At 46.6% G+C, this 19493-nt stretch overlaps 1 protein-coding gene across 1 annotated transcript in view; it reads right to left on the bottom strand.

The window, feature by feature from the left end:
- agbl5 (AGBL carboxypeptidase 5) overlaps window positions 1-11318 on the bottom strand; it is an 84507-nt gene extending 73189 nt beyond the window's left edge. Inside the window, 7 exon segments of the mRNA XM_065026106.1 lie at window positions 101-674; window positions 1450-1628; window positions 1800-1977; window positions 6454-6617; window positions 7845-8016; window positions 8794-9056; window positions 11217-11318. Of these exon segments, the coding sequence (XP_064882178.1) occupies window positions 101-674; window positions 1450-1628; window positions 1800-1977; window positions 6454-6617; window positions 7845-8016; window positions 8794-8990 (1464 nt within the window). The 5' untranslated portion in view covers window positions 8991-9056; window positions 11217-11318.
- Between the last annotated feature and the right edge of the window lie 8175 nt (window positions 11319-19493).

The following is a 19493-nucleotide window of genomic DNA, read 5'->3' as shown; positions in this document are numbered from 1 at the left end:
CAAGTCTCCCTCCCTCTCTCTCCCCAAGTCTCCCTCCCTCTCTCTCCCCAACTCTCCCTCCCTCTCTCTCCCCAACTCTCCCTCCCTCTCTCTCTCTCACCTGCTGGTTTTCGTCTGATAGGCTGTTGCCGTACATGAAGCAGCCGCGTTTGGAAGCGTGGCCATGCAGGTCCACGTAATAGGCCACTCCCCCCTCCTGCGCAGGGATTGGTTCCCCGGCTATGACTGACATCTCCAGAGGTACTGATGTGGGCGTGGACTCTGAGACGCTCTGCGAATCATTCTCGTCTTCACAGCACCTTCCATCCCCCTGCCCCTCCCTCTTCCCGGTCTCCATGGTTACCCAGGCGATCTCCTCCATAACCATGGCAATCTCTGAAGGGGCGGGGTTAGAGTCTTTATCAGCGTTCCTTTGGTTGAGGCTGAGTTCCAAAGGGGTGAGGTGTGGGGCAGGGCTCTGATTGGTGGGTTTGGTGCTGAGGGGAGGTGCTTGAGGTGGGTTGTAGGTGTGTGTGTTAGAGTGTGTGTTGATGTGCGTGTTGGAGTGTGTGTGTGTGGTGCGGTTGTGTGTGTGGTGGTAGAGCAGCAGTGTTTTAGCAGCGTAGATGGAGGGGTGGAGATCAGGACTAGGGTTCAGATACTGTCTGTTCAGATTCACCCCTCTAGAGTCAGTCCTGGGGAGGGAGACAGTGAAAGAGGGAGACATTGAAAGAGGGAGACAGTGAGAGAGGGAGACAGTGAGAGAGGGAGACATTGAGAGAGGGAGACATTGAGAGAGGGAGACAGTTGAAGAGGGAGACATTGAAAGAGGGAGACAGTGAGAGAGGGAGACATTGAGAGAGGGAGACAGTGAGAGAGGGAGACAGTGAGAGAGGGAGACAGTGAAGAGGCAGTGAGACAGTGAGTGAGAGGCGAGACAGTGAGAGAGGAGACATTGAGGGAGACAGTGAAGAGGGAGACATTGAGAGAGGAGACAGTGAAAGAGGAGACATTGAGGAGACAGGGGGAGACAGTGAGAGAGGGAGACAGTGAGAGGGAGACAGTGAGAGGGAGACATTGAAGAGGGAGACAGTGAGAGAGGGAGACAGTGAGAGAGGGAGACAGTGAGAGAGCGAGACAGTGAGAGAGGGAGACATTGAAAGAGGGAGACAGTGAAAGGGAGACAGTGAAGAGGGAGACAGTGGAGACATTGAGAGACAGTGAGAGGGAAACAGTGAGACAGTGAAGAGGAGACAGTGAGAGGGAGACAGTGAAAAGAGAGACAGTGAAGAGGAGAGAGGGAGACAGTGAGAGAGGGAGACAGTGAGAGAGCGAGACATTGAAAGAGGGAGACAGTGAGAGAGGGAGACAGTGAGAGAGGGAAACAGTGAGAGAGGGAAACAGTGAGAGAGGGAGACAGTGAGAGAGCGAGACAGTGAGAGAGGGAGACAGTGATGAGCGTGTGTGTACCTGTAGTGTCCTCGCACCACCCCGTCCGGGTTCAGCATGGGGATGAGTTTGAAGACAAACATGTTGCGGAGTGTGTGAGCTCTGGGGTCGTCATGACGCAGAATGAAGTTTAAAAAGCCCTTAAAGACAAACGACGACGGCGTCTCCCCCGGGTGTACACGACTACTGAGGAAAAACACCTACACACACACACACACACACACACACACACACACACACTATGATCAATAGACGAGTCTGATGCAGAGACCTTACTGATTAAACATCACCCTGTGGTCAGGGTGTGTGTGCGTGACTGTGTGCGTGACTGTGTGCGTGACTGTGTGCGTGACTGTGTGCGGGTGTGTTACCTGTTTGCCAGTGAAGCGATGAGGTCGTGGGGTCTCTGCATCAGGAAACAGTTTGTCCAGGCGGTGTTCTCTCTCTTCCTGCATGCCGAGACAGCTGGTGACCGTCAACAGATCCACTCTGTTACCATCCAGAGAGTGACACAACACCTCCCTGTGGAAGTATACACTGTCACCACACCTGGAGGGGGAGAGAGAGATGAATATACAGACAACAAATTCCAATTGGCTAAACTTAAACTCTTTAACATCATCCTTGGCTCTGGCATCTTCCCCCATATTTGGAACCAATGACTGAGCACCTCAATCCACAAAAGTGGAGACAAATTTGACCCCAATAACTACTGTGGGAGAAGCGTCAACAGAAACCTTGGGGAAAATCCTCTGCATTATCATTAACACCAAACTCGTACATTTCCTCAGTGAAAACAATGTACTTATCAAATGTCAAATTGTCAAATGTCTACTGTTTGTTGATGATCTGGTGCTTCTGTCCCCAACCAAGGAGGGCCTACAGCAGCACCTAGATCTACTGCACAGATTCTGTCAGACCTGGGCCCGGACAGACCTGGGCCCCAACCAAGGAGGGCCTACAGCAGCACCTAGATCTACTGCACAGATTCTGCCAGACCTGGGCCCGGACAGACCTGGGCCCCAACCAAGGAGGGCCTACAGCAGCACCTAGATCTACTGCACAGATTCTGACAGACCTGGGCCCTGACAGACCTGGGCCCTGACAGACCTGGGCCCTGACAGACCTGCGCCCTGACAGACCTGGGCCCTGACAGACCTGGGCCCTGACAGACCTGGGCCCTGACAGACCTGGGCCCTGACAGACCTGGGCCCTGCCAGACCTGGGCCCTGACAGACCTGGGCCCTGACAGACCTGGGCCCTGCCAGACCTGGGCCCTGCCAGACCTGGGCCCTGACAGACCTGGGCCCTGACAGACCTGGGCCCTGACAGACCTGGGCCCTGACAGACCTGGGCCCTGACAGACCTGGGCCCTGACAGACCTGGGCCCGGACAGTAAATCTCAGTAAAACAAAATAATGGTGTTCCAAAAAAGCTCCAGTCGCCAGGACCACAAATATAAATTCCATCTAGACACCGTTGCCTTAGAGTACACAAAATAAAACGATGCATACCTCGGCCTAAACATCATTAACTTCCACAAAGCTGTGAACGAGCTGAGAGACAAGGCAAAAATGGCCTCCTATGCCATCAAAAGGAACATCAAATTAGACATACCGATTAGGATCTGGCTAAAAACACTTGAATCAGTTATAGAACCCAATGCCCTTTATGGTTGTGAGGTCTGGGGTCCGCTCACCAACCAAGAATTCCCAAAACGGGACAAACACCAGATTGAGTTTCTGCACGCAGAATTCTGCAAATACATCCGTGTACAACGTAGAACACCAAATAATACATGCAGAGCAGAATTAGGCCGATACCCGCTAATGATCAAAACCCAGAAAAGAGACCGTTAAATTCTACAAACACCTAAAAGGGAGCGATTCCCAAACCTTCCATAACAAAGCCATCACCTACAGAGAGATGAACCTGGAGAAGAGTCCCCTAAGCAAGCTGGTCCTGGGGCTCTGTTCACAAACACCAACAGACCCCACAGAGCCAAAGACAGCAACACAATTAGACCCAACCAAATCAGGAGAAAACAAAACACATCTGAAAGAATTAACAAAAAAACAGTGCAAACTAGAATGCTGTTTGGCCCTAAACAGAGAGTACACAGTGGCAGAATACCTGACCACTGTGACTGAATACCTGACCACTGTGACTGACCCTAAACAGAGAGTACACAGTGGCAGAATACCTGACCACTGTGACTGAATACCTGACCACTGTGACTGACCCTAAACAGAGAGTACACAGTGGCAGAATACCTGACCACTGTGACTGAATACCTGACCACTGTGACTGACCCTAAACAGAGAGTACACAGTGGCAGAATACCTGACCACTGTGACTGACCCTAAACAGAGAGCACACAGTGGCAGAATACCTGACCACTGTGACTGACCCTAAACAGAGAGTACACAAAGTGGCAGAATACCTGACCACTGTGACTGACCCAAACTTAAGGAAAGCTTTGACTATGTACAGACTCAGTGAGCAAAGCCCTGCTATTGAGAAAGGCCGCCGTAGGCAGACCTGGCTCTCAAGAGAAGACAGGCTATGTGCACACTGCCCACAAAATGAGGTGGAAACTGAGCTGCATTTCCTAAACTCCTGACAAATGTAGGACCATATTAGAGACACATATTTCCCTCAGATTACACAGATCCGCACAGAATTTCAAAACAAAACCAATTTTGATAACCTCCCATATCTACTGGGTGAAATTCCACAGTGTGACATCACAGCAGCAAGATGTGTGACCTGTTGCCACGAGAAAAGGGCAACCAGTGAAGAACAAACACCATTGTAAATACAACCCATATTTATGTTTATTTATTTTCCCTTTTGTACTTTAACTATTTGCACATCATTACAACAATGTACAGTCGTGGTCAAAAGTTTTGAGAATGACACAAATATTAATTTCCACAAAGTTTGCTGCTTCAGTGTCTTTAGATAATTTTGTAAGATGTTACTATGGAATACTGACGTATAATTACAAGCATTTCATAAGTGTCAAAGGCTTTTATTGACAATTACATGAAGTTGATGCAAAGAGTCAATATTTGCAGTGTTGACCCTTCTTTTTCAAGTCCTCTGCAATCCGCCCTGGCATGCTGTCAATTAACTTCTGGGCCACATCCTGACTGATGGCAGCCCATTCTTGCATAATCAATGTTTGGAGTTTGTCAGAATTTGTGGGTTTTTGTTTGTCCACCCGCCTCTTAAGGACTGACCACAAGTTCTCAATGGGATTAAGGTCTAGGGAGTTTCCTGGCCATGGACCCAAAATATCGATGTTTGTTCCCCGAGCCACTTAGTTATCACTTTTGCCTTATGGCAAGGTGCTCCATCATGCTGGAAAAGGCATTGTTCATCACCAAACTGTTCCTGGATGGTTGGGAGAAGTTGCTCTCGGAGGATGTGTTGGTACCACTCTTTATTCATGATTGTGTTCATAGGCAAAATTGTGAGTGAGCCCACTCCCTTGGCTGAGAAGCTACACCACACATTAATGGTCTCAGGATGCTTTACTGTTGGCATGACACAGGACTGATGGTAGCTCTCACCTTGTTTTCTCCGGACAAGCTTTTTCCAGATGCCCCAAACAATCGGAAAGGGGATTCATCAGAGAAAATGATTGTAACCCAGTCCTCAGCAGTCCAATCCCTGTACCTTTTGCAGAATATCAGTCTGTCCCTGATGATTTTCCTGGAGAGAAGTGGCTTCTTTGCTGCCCTTCTTGACATCAGGCCATCCTCCAAAAGTCTTTGCCTCACTGTGCGTACAGATGCACTCACACCTGCCTACTGCCATTCCAGAGCAAGCTCTGTACTGGTGCTGCCCCGATCCCACAGCTGAATCAACTTTAGGAGACGGTCCTGGCGCTTGCTGGACTTTCTTGGGCGCCCTGAAGCCTTCTTCACAACAATTGAACCGCTCTTCTTGTAGTTCTTGATGATCCGATAACTGGTTGATTTAGGTGCAATCTTACTGGCAGCAATACCCTTGCCTGTGAAGCCCTTTTTGGGCAAAGCAACAATGACGGCACGTGTTTCCTTGCAGGTAACCATGGTTGACAGAGGAAGAACAAGGATTCCAAGCACCACCCTCCTTTTGAAGCTTCCAGTCTGTTATTCAAACTCAATCAGCATGACAGAGTGATCTCCAGCCTTGTCCTCGTCAACACTCACACCTGTGTTAACACTGACATGATGTCAGCTGGTCCTTTTGTGGCAGGGCTGAAATGCAGTGGAAATGTTTTTTGGGGGATTCAGACTATTTGGCAAAGAGGGACTTTGGAATTAATTGCAATTCATCTGATCACTCTTCATAACATTCTGGAGTATATGCAAATTGCCATCATACAAACTGAGGCAGCAGACTGTGAAAAGAGAGCGTTGAAACACTGACTACAGAGGATGGGTGTGTGTCTGTGTGTGTGTGTGTGTGTGTGTGTGTGTGTGTGTGTGTGTGTGTGTGTGTGTATCCCTGGTCCAGTTGTGTCAGTGTGTGTGTGTGTGTGTGTGTGAGTATATATATGTGTGTGTGTACCTGGGTGTGAGCGTGGCTGTGTCAGGGTATCTCTGTGTGTGTACACGTGTGTGTGTGTGTACGTGTGTGTGTACGTGTGTGTGTGTGTGTGTACGTGTGTGTGTACGTGTGTGTGTGTGTGTGTGTGTGTGTATATATGTGTGTGTGTACGTGTGTGTGTGTGTGTGTGTATATATGTGTGTGTGTACCTGGGTGTGAGCGTGGCTGTGTCAGGGTATCTCTGTGTGTGTACACGTGTGTGTGTGTGTACGTGTGTGTGTACGTGTGTGTGTACGTGTGTGTGTGTGTGTGTGTGTGTGTGTGTGTGTGTGTGTACCTGGGTGTGAGCGTGGCTGTGTCAGGGTATCTCTGTGTGTGTACACGTGTGTGTGTGTGTGTGTGTACGTGTGTGTGTGTACGTGTGTGTGTGTACGTGTGTGTGTACGTGTGTGTGTGTGTGTGTGTATATATGTGTGTGTGTACCTGGGTGTGAGCGTGGCTGTGTCAGGGTATCTCTGGTCCAGCTGTGTCAGCAGGTCTTGACTCTCGCTGTAGGAGAAGGGGAAACTGAAGGAGAAGAACGTGGTCGCTCCTTTCACTTCCAACAGACGATGGGTAAACGACAGGATGAACTGGTTATCCACCATCTGAGGTGGAGAGGAGAAACCTTTGGTCAACCAATAACCCAGCGATTTAGTCCATCTGTAAACATTGTGTGTGTGTATAATGGTATAACGTGTGTATAATGGTATAACGTGTGTATAATGGTATAACGTGTGTATATATTGGTATAATGTGTGTATATAGTGGTATAATGTGTGTATATAGTGGTATAACGTGTGTATATAGTGGTATAATGTGTGTATATAGTGGTATAACGTGTGTATATAGTGGTATAACGTGTGTATATAGTGGTATAATGTGTGTATATAGTGGTATAATGTGTGTATATAGTGGTATAACGTGTGTATAATGGTATAACGTGTGTATATAGTGGTATAATGTGTGTATATAGTGGTATAACGTGTGTATAATGGTATAATGTGTGTATATAGTGGTATAATGTGTGTATAATGGTATAACGTGTGTATATAGTGGTATAACGTGTGTATATAGTGGTATAATGTGTGTATATAGTGGTATAATGTGTGTATATAGTGGTATAACGTGTGTATAGTGGTATAACGTGTGTATAGTGTGGTATATTGTGTGTATAGTGTGGTATATTGTGTGTATATAGTGGTATAACGTGTGTATATAGTGGTATAACGTGTGTATATAGTGGTATAACGTGTGTATATAGTGGTATAATGTGTGTATATAGTGGTATATCGTGTGTATAGTGGTATAACGTGTATATAGTGGTATAACGTGTGTATATAGTGGTATAACGTGTATATAGTGGTATAACGTGTGTATATAGTGGTATAACGTGTGTATAATGTGTGTATATAGTGGTATAATGTGTGTATATAGTGGTATAACGTGTGTATATAGTGGTATAACGTGTGTATATAGTGGTATAACGTGTGTATAATGTGTGTATATAGTGGTATAATGTGTGTATATAGTGGTATAACGTGTGTATATAGTGGTATAACGTGTGTATATAGTGGTATAATGTGTGTATATAGTGGTATAATGTGTGTATATAGTGGTATAATGTGTGTATATAGTGGTATAATGTGTATATAGTGGTATAACGTGTGTATATAGTGGTATAACGTGTGTATATAGTGGTATAATGTGTGTATATATAGTGGTATAACGTGTGTATATATAGTGGTATAACGTGTGTATATAGTGGTATAACGTGTGTATATAGTGGTATAACGTGTGTATATAGTGGTATAACGTGTGTATAGTGTGTATACCTCGTATGTGGGTCTGTCCCGTACTCTCTCCCAGCGTGTCCTACCAGGTACCGTCTTGACTAGAGGAGCCATTCCCTGGTTGTACAGTTTACTCTGCTTGTTCATATTCATTACATTGACCTTCAGCAGTCGCCCCGGCAAAGCACCACGCACACTAAAGTAGAACCAGGACCTGCAACACACAAAGAGGAGGCTGTATTCCTCAGAGCCCAGAGGAGGCTGTATTCTTCAGAGCCCAGAGGAGGCTGTATTCCTCAGAGCCCAGAGGAGGCTGTATTCCTCAGAGCCCAGAGGAGGCTGTATTCCTCAGAGCCCAGAGGAGGCTGTATTCCTCAGAGCCCAGAGGAGGCTGTATTCCTCAGAGCCCAGAGGAGGCTGTATTCCTCAGAGCCCAGAGGAGGCTGTATTCCTCAGAGCCCAGAGGAGGCTGTATTCCTCAGAGCCCAGAGGAGGCTCTATTCCTCAGAGCCCAGAGGAGGCTGTATTCCTCAGAGCCCAGAGGAGGCTGTATTCCTCAGAGCCCAGAGGAGGCTGTATTCCTCAGAGCCCAGAGGAGGCTGTATTCCTCAGAGCCCAGAGGAGGCTGTATTCCTCAGAGCCCAGAGGCTCTATTCCTCAGAGCCCAGAGGAGGCTCTATTCCTCAGAGCCCAGAGGAGGCTGTATTCCTCAGAGCCCAGAGGAGGCTGTATTCCTCAGAGGCTGCCCAGAGGAGGCTGTATTCCTCAGAGCCCAGAGGAGGCTGCCCAGAGGAGGCTGTATTCCTCAGAGCCCAGAGGAGGCTGTATTCCTCAGAGCCCAGAGGAGGCTGTATTCCTCAGAGCCCAGAGGAGGCTCTATTCCTCAGAGCTCAGAGGTATGTTGTTGGTTAGACATATTGTTCTACCTGTCCAATTGTGTGTGTGTGTGAGTGTGTGTGAGTGTGTGTGTGTGTGAGAGTTGCTAGGTTACCTGTTTCCATTCTCGTGTTCTGTCCCGGCACAGTCAGGGCGCGTCCAGACATTAAACTCGTAGTCGGGGGTGCTGCTAAGGGTTGTGGAAGTGGGACAGGTGGCGTCGGAGGGGAAGGAGTCAACCTTCTCCACGCGGCCCAGGTTTCCAGAGTCAAACCTGGAGCTGAACACCACGCTTCCAACACGAACCTCCATGACCTCTGACCTAACCTCGGGGCCGGCTGGTACTCACACCACCCTGTTGGAGATACTCACACCACCCTGTTGGAGATAAACACACCACCCTGTTGGAGATAAACACACCACCCTGTTGGAGATAAACACACCACCCTGTTGGGGATAAACACACCACCCTGTTGGGGATAAAAACACCACCCTGTTGGAGATAAACACACCACCCTGTTGGGGATAAACACACCACCCTGTTGGGGATAAACACAACCACCCTGTTGGAGATAAACACACCACCCTGTTGGAGATAAACACACCACCCTGTTGGAGATAAACACACCCACCCTGTTGGAGATAAACACACCACCCTGTTGGAGATAAACACACCACCCTGTTGGAGATAAACACACCACCCTGTTGGAGATAAACACACCACCCTGTTGGAGATAAACACACCACCCTGTTGGAGATAAACACACCACCCTGTTGGAGATAAACACACCACCCTGTTGGAGATAAACACACCACCCTGTTGGAGATAAACACACCACCCTGTTGGAGATAAACACACCACCCTGTTGGAGATAAACACCCCACCCTGTTGGAGATAAACACCCCACCCTGTTGGAGATAAACACACCACCCTGTTGGAGATAAACACACCACCCTGTTGGAGATAAACACACCCACCCTGTTGGAGATAAACACACCACCCTGTTGGAGATAAACACACCACCCTGTTGGAGATAAACACACCACCCTGTTGGAGATAAACACACCACCCTGTTGGAGATAAACACACCACCCTGTTGGAGATAAACACACCACCCTGTTGGAGATAAACACCCCACCCTGTTGGAGATAAACACACCACCCTGTTGGAGATAAACACACCACCCTGTTGGAGATAAACACACCACCCTGTAGGAGATAAACACACCATCCTGTTGGAGATAAACACACCACCCTGTTGGAGATAAACACACCACCCTGTTGGAGATAAACACACCACCCTGTTGGAGATAAACACACCACCCTGTTGGAGATAAACACACCACCCTGTTGGAGATAAACACAACCACCCTGTTGGAGATAAACACACCACCCTGTTGGAGATAAACACACCACCCTGTTGGAGATAAACACACCACCCTGTTGGAGATAAACACACCACCCTGTTGGAGATAAACACACCACCCTGTTGGAGATAAACACACCACCCTGTTGGAGATAAACACACCCACACCACCCTGTTGGAGATAAACACACCACCCTGTTGGAGATAAACACACCACCCTGTTGGAGATAAATACACCACCCTGTTGGAGATAAACACACCACCCTGTTGGAGATAAACACACCACCCTGTTGGAGATAAACACAACCACCCTGTTGGGAGATAAACACAACCACCCTGTTGGAGATAAACACACCACCCTGTAGGAGATAAACACACCACCCTGTTGGAGATAAACACACCACCCTGTAGGAGATAAACACACCACCCTGTTGGAGATAAACACACCACCCTGTTGGAGATAAACACACCCACCCTGTTGGAGATAAACACACCACCCTGTTGGAGATAAACACCCCACCCTGTTGGAGATAAACACACCCACCCTGTTGGAGATAAACACACCACCCTGTTGGAGATAAACACCCCACCCTGTTGGAGATAAACACACCACCCTGTTGAAGATAAACACACCCACACAAAATCAACATGCCTTCTAGAAACCAGAAGCTGACATTCCATCCCCTTGCAACTACAGACCCGGACAAGCCATCTGCTCTACCTACAAAGACCCAGTCACAGAGGAAGAAATAGTGAAACATGTCTGTCTTTCTAGCTGTCTGTGCCTGGAGGCTTGCTGCCAGGACTGAGGCTGGTTGGTGCAGCAACGTTCTATTGTTGCTAACGGACAAAAAGCCTCGCTAGCAAAACATTAGCGGGCCAGTGGTCTGACTTTGATTTCAAACGACGTTCCTTGGATAATTTAAACAAGTGTTAACGTTACAACCTAACACAATCCCCAGGTCTGTCAGAAAGGTAGGATGTATTGACATTTTGGTTTGGATGCTCTAACGTCACAGGCTTGCTTAATTAACGTAACGTAGCGAGCAGACAGGTAAAGGAAATCAAACAAAAGCACGGGAATGTACAATATCGTCACCACTCGATCGATGCAATCTCAGTAGAAACGTGTACAGAAACACCGACTTAATTATTTGTAACGATAATCTTACTTATTTGTGAACGATGCTCATTTTTTGGGGCGTTCGTGTCTTTCCCGATCACCAAACAGCTCTTTAAACCCAAACAAACCCACTAGTAGCTGAGAAACAACAACACGGTGGCTGATTGGCTCAGGCAGGAAGAAGAAGTCAACGTCAGAGCAAGGCGAACGCAGATTGGTTGACTCGGCTCGAGATAAATATTAAACCTGAACATGTATTCGACACCCAATGGCGTGTTTTTGTAGGCACTAACTCCGCCATTGTTCGTTGTTGATAAAACCTAGGGAAAATGAATGGAAGATTTGTAGGGTTTTTGGATAAACGCTGTAAATCAGGTGTGTGGTGAACACAGGCTGAGGATATCTTATACGATTTGAGATCATCTTAATGAGATAATCTTAATCAGCTATAATGTCACTATCATCACTTTTGGTTAATTTTGAAGCGTAATTAAAAATAAAAATAAATCACAAAGGCTTCAAAATTCATGAAGGTCATGTTAACTGACTGATATTAGATTAAAGAACGAAACATATAATATCTCCTAAGCCCGAGTTAACCAACCAGGGATGTTGCCTCATATTGTTATACAGTATATAAACAAAAGTATGTGGACACACCTTCAAATTAGTGGATTTGGCTATTTCAGCCACACCCATTGCTGACAGGTATAAAATAAAATAAAAAATTGAGCACAGGTCCATGCAATCTCCATAGACAAACAGTGGCAGTAGAATGGCCTTACTGAAGAGCTCAGTAACTTTCAATGTGGTATCATCATAAAATGCCACCTTTCCAACAAGTCAGTTCGTCAAATTTCTGCCCTGCTAGAGCTGCCTCGGTCAAGTGTAAGTGCTGTTATTGTGAAGTGGAAATGTATAAGAGCAACAATAGCAACAATGACTACGTAGCTGTGCATGACTCCAACACCATCATTACATTTGCAGGCAACAACATTGGTAGGCCTGATCACTGTCAACGATGAGGCAGTCTACAGGTAGGAGGTCAGAGACCTGGCAATGTGGTGCTTGGAGAACAACCTCTCCCTCAATGTCAGCAAGACAAAGGAGCTGACCGTGGACTACAGGAAACGGAGGGCCAACACACCCTCATTCACATCGACAGGCCTGTAGTGGAGTGGGTCGAGAGCTTCAAGTTCCTCGATGTCCACATCACTAAGCACCTATCATCGTCCAAACACACCAACACCCAACACAGTCGTGAAGAGGGTACGACAATGTCTCTTCCCCCTCAGGAGGCTGATTTTGCATGAGCCCTCTGATCCTCAAAATGTTCTACAACTGCACCATTGAGAGCATCTTGACTGGCTGCATCACCTCTTGGTACGGAAACTGCATGAAATCTGACCGCAAGGCATTACAAAGGGTATGGCATACAGCCCAGTACATCACTGGGGCCAAGCTCCCTGCCACCCAGGACCTCTATACCAGGCGGTGTCAGAGGGTAGCGTATACAGCCCAGTACATCACTGGGGCCAAGCTCCCTGCCATCCAGGACCTCTATACCAGGCGGTGTCAGAGGGTAGCGTATACAGCCCAGTACATCACTGGGGCCAAGCTCCCTGCCATCCAGGACCTCTATACCAGGCGGTGTCAGAGGGTAGCGTATACAGCCCAGTACATCACTGGGGCCAAGCTCCCTGCCATCCAGGACCTCTATACCAGGCGGTGTCAGAGGGTAGCGTATACAGCCCAGTACATCACTGGGGCCAAGCTCCCTGCCATCCAGGACCTCTATACCAGGCGGTGTCAAAGGGTAGTGTATACAGCCCAGTACATCACTGGGTATACAGCCCAGTACATCACTGGGGCCAAGCTCCCTTCCATCCAGGACCTCTATACCAGGCTGTGTCAGAGGCTCTACAAATTGTCAAAGACTCTAGCCACCCAAGTCATAGACTGTTCTCTCTGCTAATGCACGGCAAGCAGTACCAAGCGCCAAAAGGCTCCTGAACAGCTTCTAACCGCCATCGATAAAAGACAGTACTGTGCAGCCGTCTTCATCGACCTCGCCAAGGCTTTCGACTCTGTCAATCACCATATTCTTACGGCAGACTCAGTAGCCTCGGTTTTTCTGATGACTGCCTTGCCTGGTTCACCAACTACTTTGCAGACAGAGTTCAGTGTGTCAAATCGGAGGGCATGCTGTCCGGTCCTCTGGCAGTCTCTATGGGGGTGCCACAGGGTTCAATTCTCGGGCCGACTCTTTTCTCTGTATATATCAATGATGTTGCTCTTGCTGCGGGCGATTCCCTGATCCACCTCTACGCAGACGACACCATTCTATATACTTCCGGCCCGTCCTTGGACACTGTGCTATCTAACCTCCAAACGAGCTTCAATGCCATACAACACTCCTTCCGTGGCCTCCAACTGCTCTTAAACGCTAGTAAAACCAAATGCATGCTTTTCAACCGTTCGCTGCCTGCACCCGCACGCCTGACTAGCATCACCACCCTGGATGGTTCCGACCTTGAATATGTGGACATCTATAAGTACCTAGGTGTCTGGCTAGACTGTAAACTCTCCTTCCAGACTCATATCAAACATCTCCAATCGAAAATCAAATCTAGAGTCGGCTTTCTATTCCGCAACAAAGCCTCCTTCACTCACACCGCCAAACTTACCCTAGTAAAACTGACTATCCTACCGATCCTCAACTTCGGCGATGTCATCTACAAAATTGCTTCCAACACTCTACTCAGCAAACTGGATGCAGTTTATCACAGTGCCATCCGTTTTGTCACTAAAGCACCTTATACCACCCACCACTGCGACCTCTATGCTCTAGTCGGCTGGCCCTCGCTACATATTCGTCGCCAGACCCACTGGCTCCAGGTCATCTACAAGTCCATGCTAGGTAAAGCTCCGCCTTATCTCAGTTCACTGGTCACGATGGCAACACCCACCCGTAGCACGCGCTCCAGCAGGTGTATCTCACTGATCATCCCTAAAGGCAACACCTAATTTGGCCGCCTTTCCTTCCAGTTCTCTGCTGCCTGTGACTGGAACGAATTGCAAAAATCGCTGAAGTTGGAGACTTTTGTCTCCCTCACCAACTTTAAACATCTGTTGTTATCTGAGCAGCTAACCGATCGCTGCAGCTGTACATAGTCCATCGGTAAATAGCCCACCCAATTTACCTACCTCATCCCCATACTGTTTTTATTTATTTACTTTTCACACTAGTATCTCTACCTGCACATGACCATCTGATCATTTATCACCCCAGTGTTAATCTGCTAAATTGTAAATATTCGCCTACCTCCTCATGCCTTTTGCACACAATGTATATAGACTTTATTTTTTCTTTTTTTTCTATTGTGTTATCGACTTGTTTATTGTTTACTCCATGTGTAACTCTGTGTTGTTGTCTGTTCACACTGCTATGCTTTATCGTGGCCAGGTCACAGTTGTAAATGAGAACTTGTTCTCAACTAGCCTACCTGGTTAAATAAAAGTGAAATAAAAATAATTTAAAAAATGAGGATGGAAAATTATATGTATATATTGAAGCAACATCTCAAGACATCAGTCAGGAAGTTAATGCTTGGTCGCAAATGGGTCTTCCAAATGGACAATGACCCCAAGCATACTTCCAAAGGTGTGGCAAAATGGCTTAAGGACAACAAAGTCAAGGTATTGAAGTGGCCATCACAAAGCCCTGACCTCAATCCTATAGAACATTTGTGGGCAGAACTGAAAAAGCGTGTGCGAGCAAGGAGGTCTACAAACCTGACTCCGTTACACCAGCTCTGTCAGGAGGAATGGGCCAAAATTCACCCAACTTATTGTGGGAAGCTTGTGGAAGGCTACCCGAAGCGTTTGACCCAAGTTAAACAATTTAAAGGCAATGCTACCAAATACTAATTGAGTGTATGTAAACTTCTGACCCACTGGGAATGTGATGAAAGAAATATTAGCTGAAATAAATAATTCTCTCTACTATTATTCTGACTATTCACATTCTTAAAATAAAGTGGTGATCCTAACTGACCTAAGACAGGACATTTTTACTAGGATTAAATGTCAGGAATTGTGAAAAACGGAGTTTAAATGTATTTAGCTAAGGTGTATGTAAACTTTCGACTTCAACTGTACCTGTCTGTCTCTTACCTGTCTAACCTCTATCTACCTACCTGTCTGTCTCTTACCTGTCTAACCTATATCTACCTACCTGTCTGTCTCTTACCCGTCTAACCTCTATCTACCTACTTGTCTGTCTCTTACCTGTCTAACCTCTATCTACCTACCTGTCTGTCTCTTACCTGTCTAACCTCTATCTACCTACCTGTCTGTCTCTTACCTGTCTAACCTCTATCTACCTACCTGTCTAACCTCTATCTACCTACCTGTCTGTCTCTTACCTGTCTAACCTCTATCTACCTACCTGTCTGTCTCTTACCTGTCTAACCTCTATCTACCTACCTGTCTGTCTCTTACCTGTCTAACCTCTATCTACCTACCTGTCTGTCTCTTACCTGTCTAACCTCTATCTACCTACCTGTCTGTCTCTTACCTGTCTAACCTCTATCTACCTACCTGTCTGTCTCTTACCTGTCTAACCTCTATCTACCTACCTGTCTGTCTCTTACCTGTCTAACCTCTATCTACCTACCTGTCTGTCTCTTACCTGTCTAACCTCTATCTACCTACCTGTCTGTCTCTTACCTGTCTAACCTCTATCTACCTACCTGTCTGTATCTTACCTGTCTAACCTCTATCTACCTACCTGTCTGTCTCTTACCTGTCTAACCTCTATCTACCTACCTGTCTAACCTCTATCTACCTACCTGTCTGTCTCTTACCTGTCTAACCTCTATCTACCTACCTGTCTGTCTCTTACCTGTCTAACCTCTATCTACCTACCTGTCTGTCTCTTACCTGTCTAACCTCTATCTACCTACCTGTCTGTCTCTTACCCGTCTAACCTCTATCTACCTACCTGTCTGTCTCTTACCTGTCTAACCTCTATCTACCTACCTGTCTGTCTCTTACCTGTCTAACCTCTATCTACCTACCTGTCTGTCTCTTACCTGTCTAACCTCTATCTACCTACCTGTCTGTCTCTTACCTGTCTAACCTCTATCTACCTACCTGTCTGTCTCTTACCTGTCTAACCTCTATCTACCTACCTGTCTGTCTCTTACCTGTCTAACCTCTATCTACCTACCTGTCTGTATCTTACCTGTCTAACCTCTATCTACCTACCTGTCTGTCTCTTACCTGTCTAACCTCTATCTACCTACCTGTCTAACCTCTATCTACCTACCTGTCTGTCTCTTACCTGTCTAACCTCTATCTACCTACCTGTCTGTCTCTTACCTGTCTAACCTCTATCTACCTACCTGTCTGTCTCTTACCTGTCTAACCTCTATCTACCTACCTGTCTGTCTCTTACCTGTCTAACCTCTATCTACCTACCTGTCTGTCTCTTACCTGTCTAACCTCTATCTACCTACCTGTCTGTCTCTTACCTGTCTAACCTCTATCTACCTACCTGTCTGTCTCTTACCTGTCTAACCTCTATCTACCTACCTGTCTGTCTCTTACCCGTCTAACCTCTATCTACCTACCTGTCTGTCTCTTACCTGTCTAACCTCTATCTACCTACCTGTCTGTCTCTTACCTGTCTAACCTCTATCTACCTACCTGTCTGTCTCTTACCTGTCTAACCTCTATCTACCTACCTGTCTGTCTCCTGAGCCCTAGGACCATGCCCCAGGACTACCTGACATGATGACTCCTTGCTGTCCCCAGTCCACCTGGCCGTGCTGCTGCTCCAGTTTCAACTGTTCTGCCTTATTATTATTTGACCATGCTGGTCATTTATGAACATTTGAACATCTTGGCCATGTTCTGTTATAATCTCCACCCGGCACAGCCAGAAGAGGACTGGCCACCCCACATAGCCTGGTTCCTCTGTAGGTTTCTTCCTAGGTTTTGGCCTTTCTAGGGAGTTTTTCCTAGCCACCGTGCTTCTACACCTGCATTGCTTGCTGTTTGGGGTTTTAGGCTGGGTTTCTGTACAGCACTTTGAGATATCAGCTGATGTACGAAGGGCTATATAAATAAATTTGATTTGATTTGATTTGATATACAGTATATACACATGAGAGGGGTAAAGCAGTATGTAAACATGATCAAAGTGACCAGTGTTCCATTATTAAAGTGACTAGTGTTCCATTATTAAAGTGACTAGTGTTCCATGATCAAAGTGACTAGTGTTCCATTATTAAAGTGACTAGTGTTCCATGATCAAAGTGGCCAGTGTTCCATTATTAAAGTGACTAGTGTTCCATTATTAAAGTGACTAGTGTTCCATGATCAAAGTGACTAGTGTTCCATTATTAAAGTGACTAGTGTTCCATGATCAAAGTGACTAGTGTTCCATTATTAAAGTGACTAGTGTTCCATTATTAAAGTGACTAGTGTTCCATTATTAAAGTGGCCAGTGTTCCATTATTAAAGTGACTAGTGTTCCATTATTAAAGTGGCCAGTGTTCCATTATTAAAGTGACTAGTGTTCCATTATTAAAGTGACTAGTGTTCCATTATTAAAGTGACTAGTGTTCCATTATTAAAGTGACTAGTGTTCCATTATTAAAGTGACTAGTGTTCCATTATTAAAGTGACTAGTGTTCCATTATTAAAGTGACTAGTGTTCCATTATTAAAGTGGCCAGTGTTCCATTATTAAAGTGACTAGTGTTCCATTATTAAAGTGACTAGTGTTCCATTATTAAAGTGACCAGTGTTCCATTATTAGTGACCAGTGTTCCATTATTAAAGTGGCCAGTGTTCCATTATTAAAGTCACCAGTGTTCCATTATTAAAGTGACCAGTGTTCCATTATTAAAGTGACTAGTGTTCCATTATTAAAGTGGCCAGTGATTCCATGTCTATGTGTATAGGACAGCAGCCTCTAAGGTGCAGGGTTGAGTAGCCGGGTGGTAGCCGGCTAGTGATGGCTATTTAATTAACAGTCTAATGGCCTTGAGACAGAAGCTGTTTTTCAGTCTCTCTGTCCCATTTTTGATGCGCCTGTATTGACCTCCCTTTCTAGATGATAGCGGGGTGAACAGGCCATGGCTGATGTCTTTGATGATCTTTTTTGGCCTTCCTGTGACATCGGGTGCTGTAGGTGTCCTGGAGGGCTGGCAGTGTGCCCCCGGTGATGCGTTGGGCAGACCACACCCCCCTCTGGAGAGCCTTGCGGTTGAGGGCGGTGCAGTTGCCGTACCAGGCGGTGATACAGACTGACAGGATGCTCTCCATTTCTGCATCTGTAGAAGTTTTTTAGGATCTTAAGCCAAATTTCTTCAGCCTCCTGAGGTTGAAGAGACGCTGCTGCGCCTTCTTCACCACGCTGTCAGATTGTCAGTGATGTGTACGCCGAGGAACTTGAAGTTTTCCACCTTCTCTTTTGAAGTGCTGTCGATGTTGATAAGTCGGTAAGCCCCCCTGCTGATTCCTGAAGTCCACGATCAGCTCGTGGGTGCAGAGGGTCCCTGGGTCGAGCCCAGGTAGGGGCGAGGAAAGGGACAGGTAGAGTCTAGTCAATGTGTTGACGTTGACAGAGGTTGGTTTCCTGTCCCCACTCTGTCAGGGCCCTCGTATTTATATAAGTATCCAGACCCTTTACTCAGTACTTTGTTGAATCACCTTTGGCAGCGATTACAGCCGAGAGTCTTCTTGAGTGTGACGCTACAAGCTTAGCACACCTGTATTTGCGGAGTTTCTCCCATTCTTCTCTGCAGATCCTCTAAAGCACATATGTCAGAGTCAAGGCCCGCGGGCCACATCCGGCCCGCAAGAAGGTTTTTTACGGCCCCTGGGATGATCTTGATTTATTATTAGAACCGGCCCGCAGCAAGCCGGCAGCCCGCAGATCTTTTACACGCACCAATACTACATTTCCCACAATGCAAAGGTGACGCACCGAGCAGTAGGCTGCTTCATTTCAATATTTATTGGCACAGCAGTCGTCAGCATCACAGTAAAATTAACTTTCAGATACCCATCAAAAATGGCAAAACGGAAGGTGGATACTGAGAACCGGGGGTTTCAAACAAGGTGGGAGTCGGAGTATATGTTCACGAAGGTAGCTGGAAAACCTGTGTGTCTTCTGTGTGGAGAAAGTGTGGCGGTACTGAAAGAGTATAATCTGAGACGACATTATGAAACGAAACACGCGGACAAAAACAAGAATATGGACATGGAACAAAGGCTACAAAAGGCAGAGGAATTAAAACGAGGCCTCAAAT

This window comes from Oncorhynchus nerka, linkage group LG13 (genome assembly GCF_034236695.1).
Source record: "Oncorhynchus nerka isolate Pitt River linkage group LG13, Oner_Uvic_2.0, whole genome shotgun sequence".
NCBI lineage: Eukaryota > Metazoa > Chordata > Actinopteri > Salmoniformes > Salmonidae > Oncorhynchus > Oncorhynchus nerka.
This window is presented reverse-complemented; position numbering and strand designations above follow the sequence as displayed.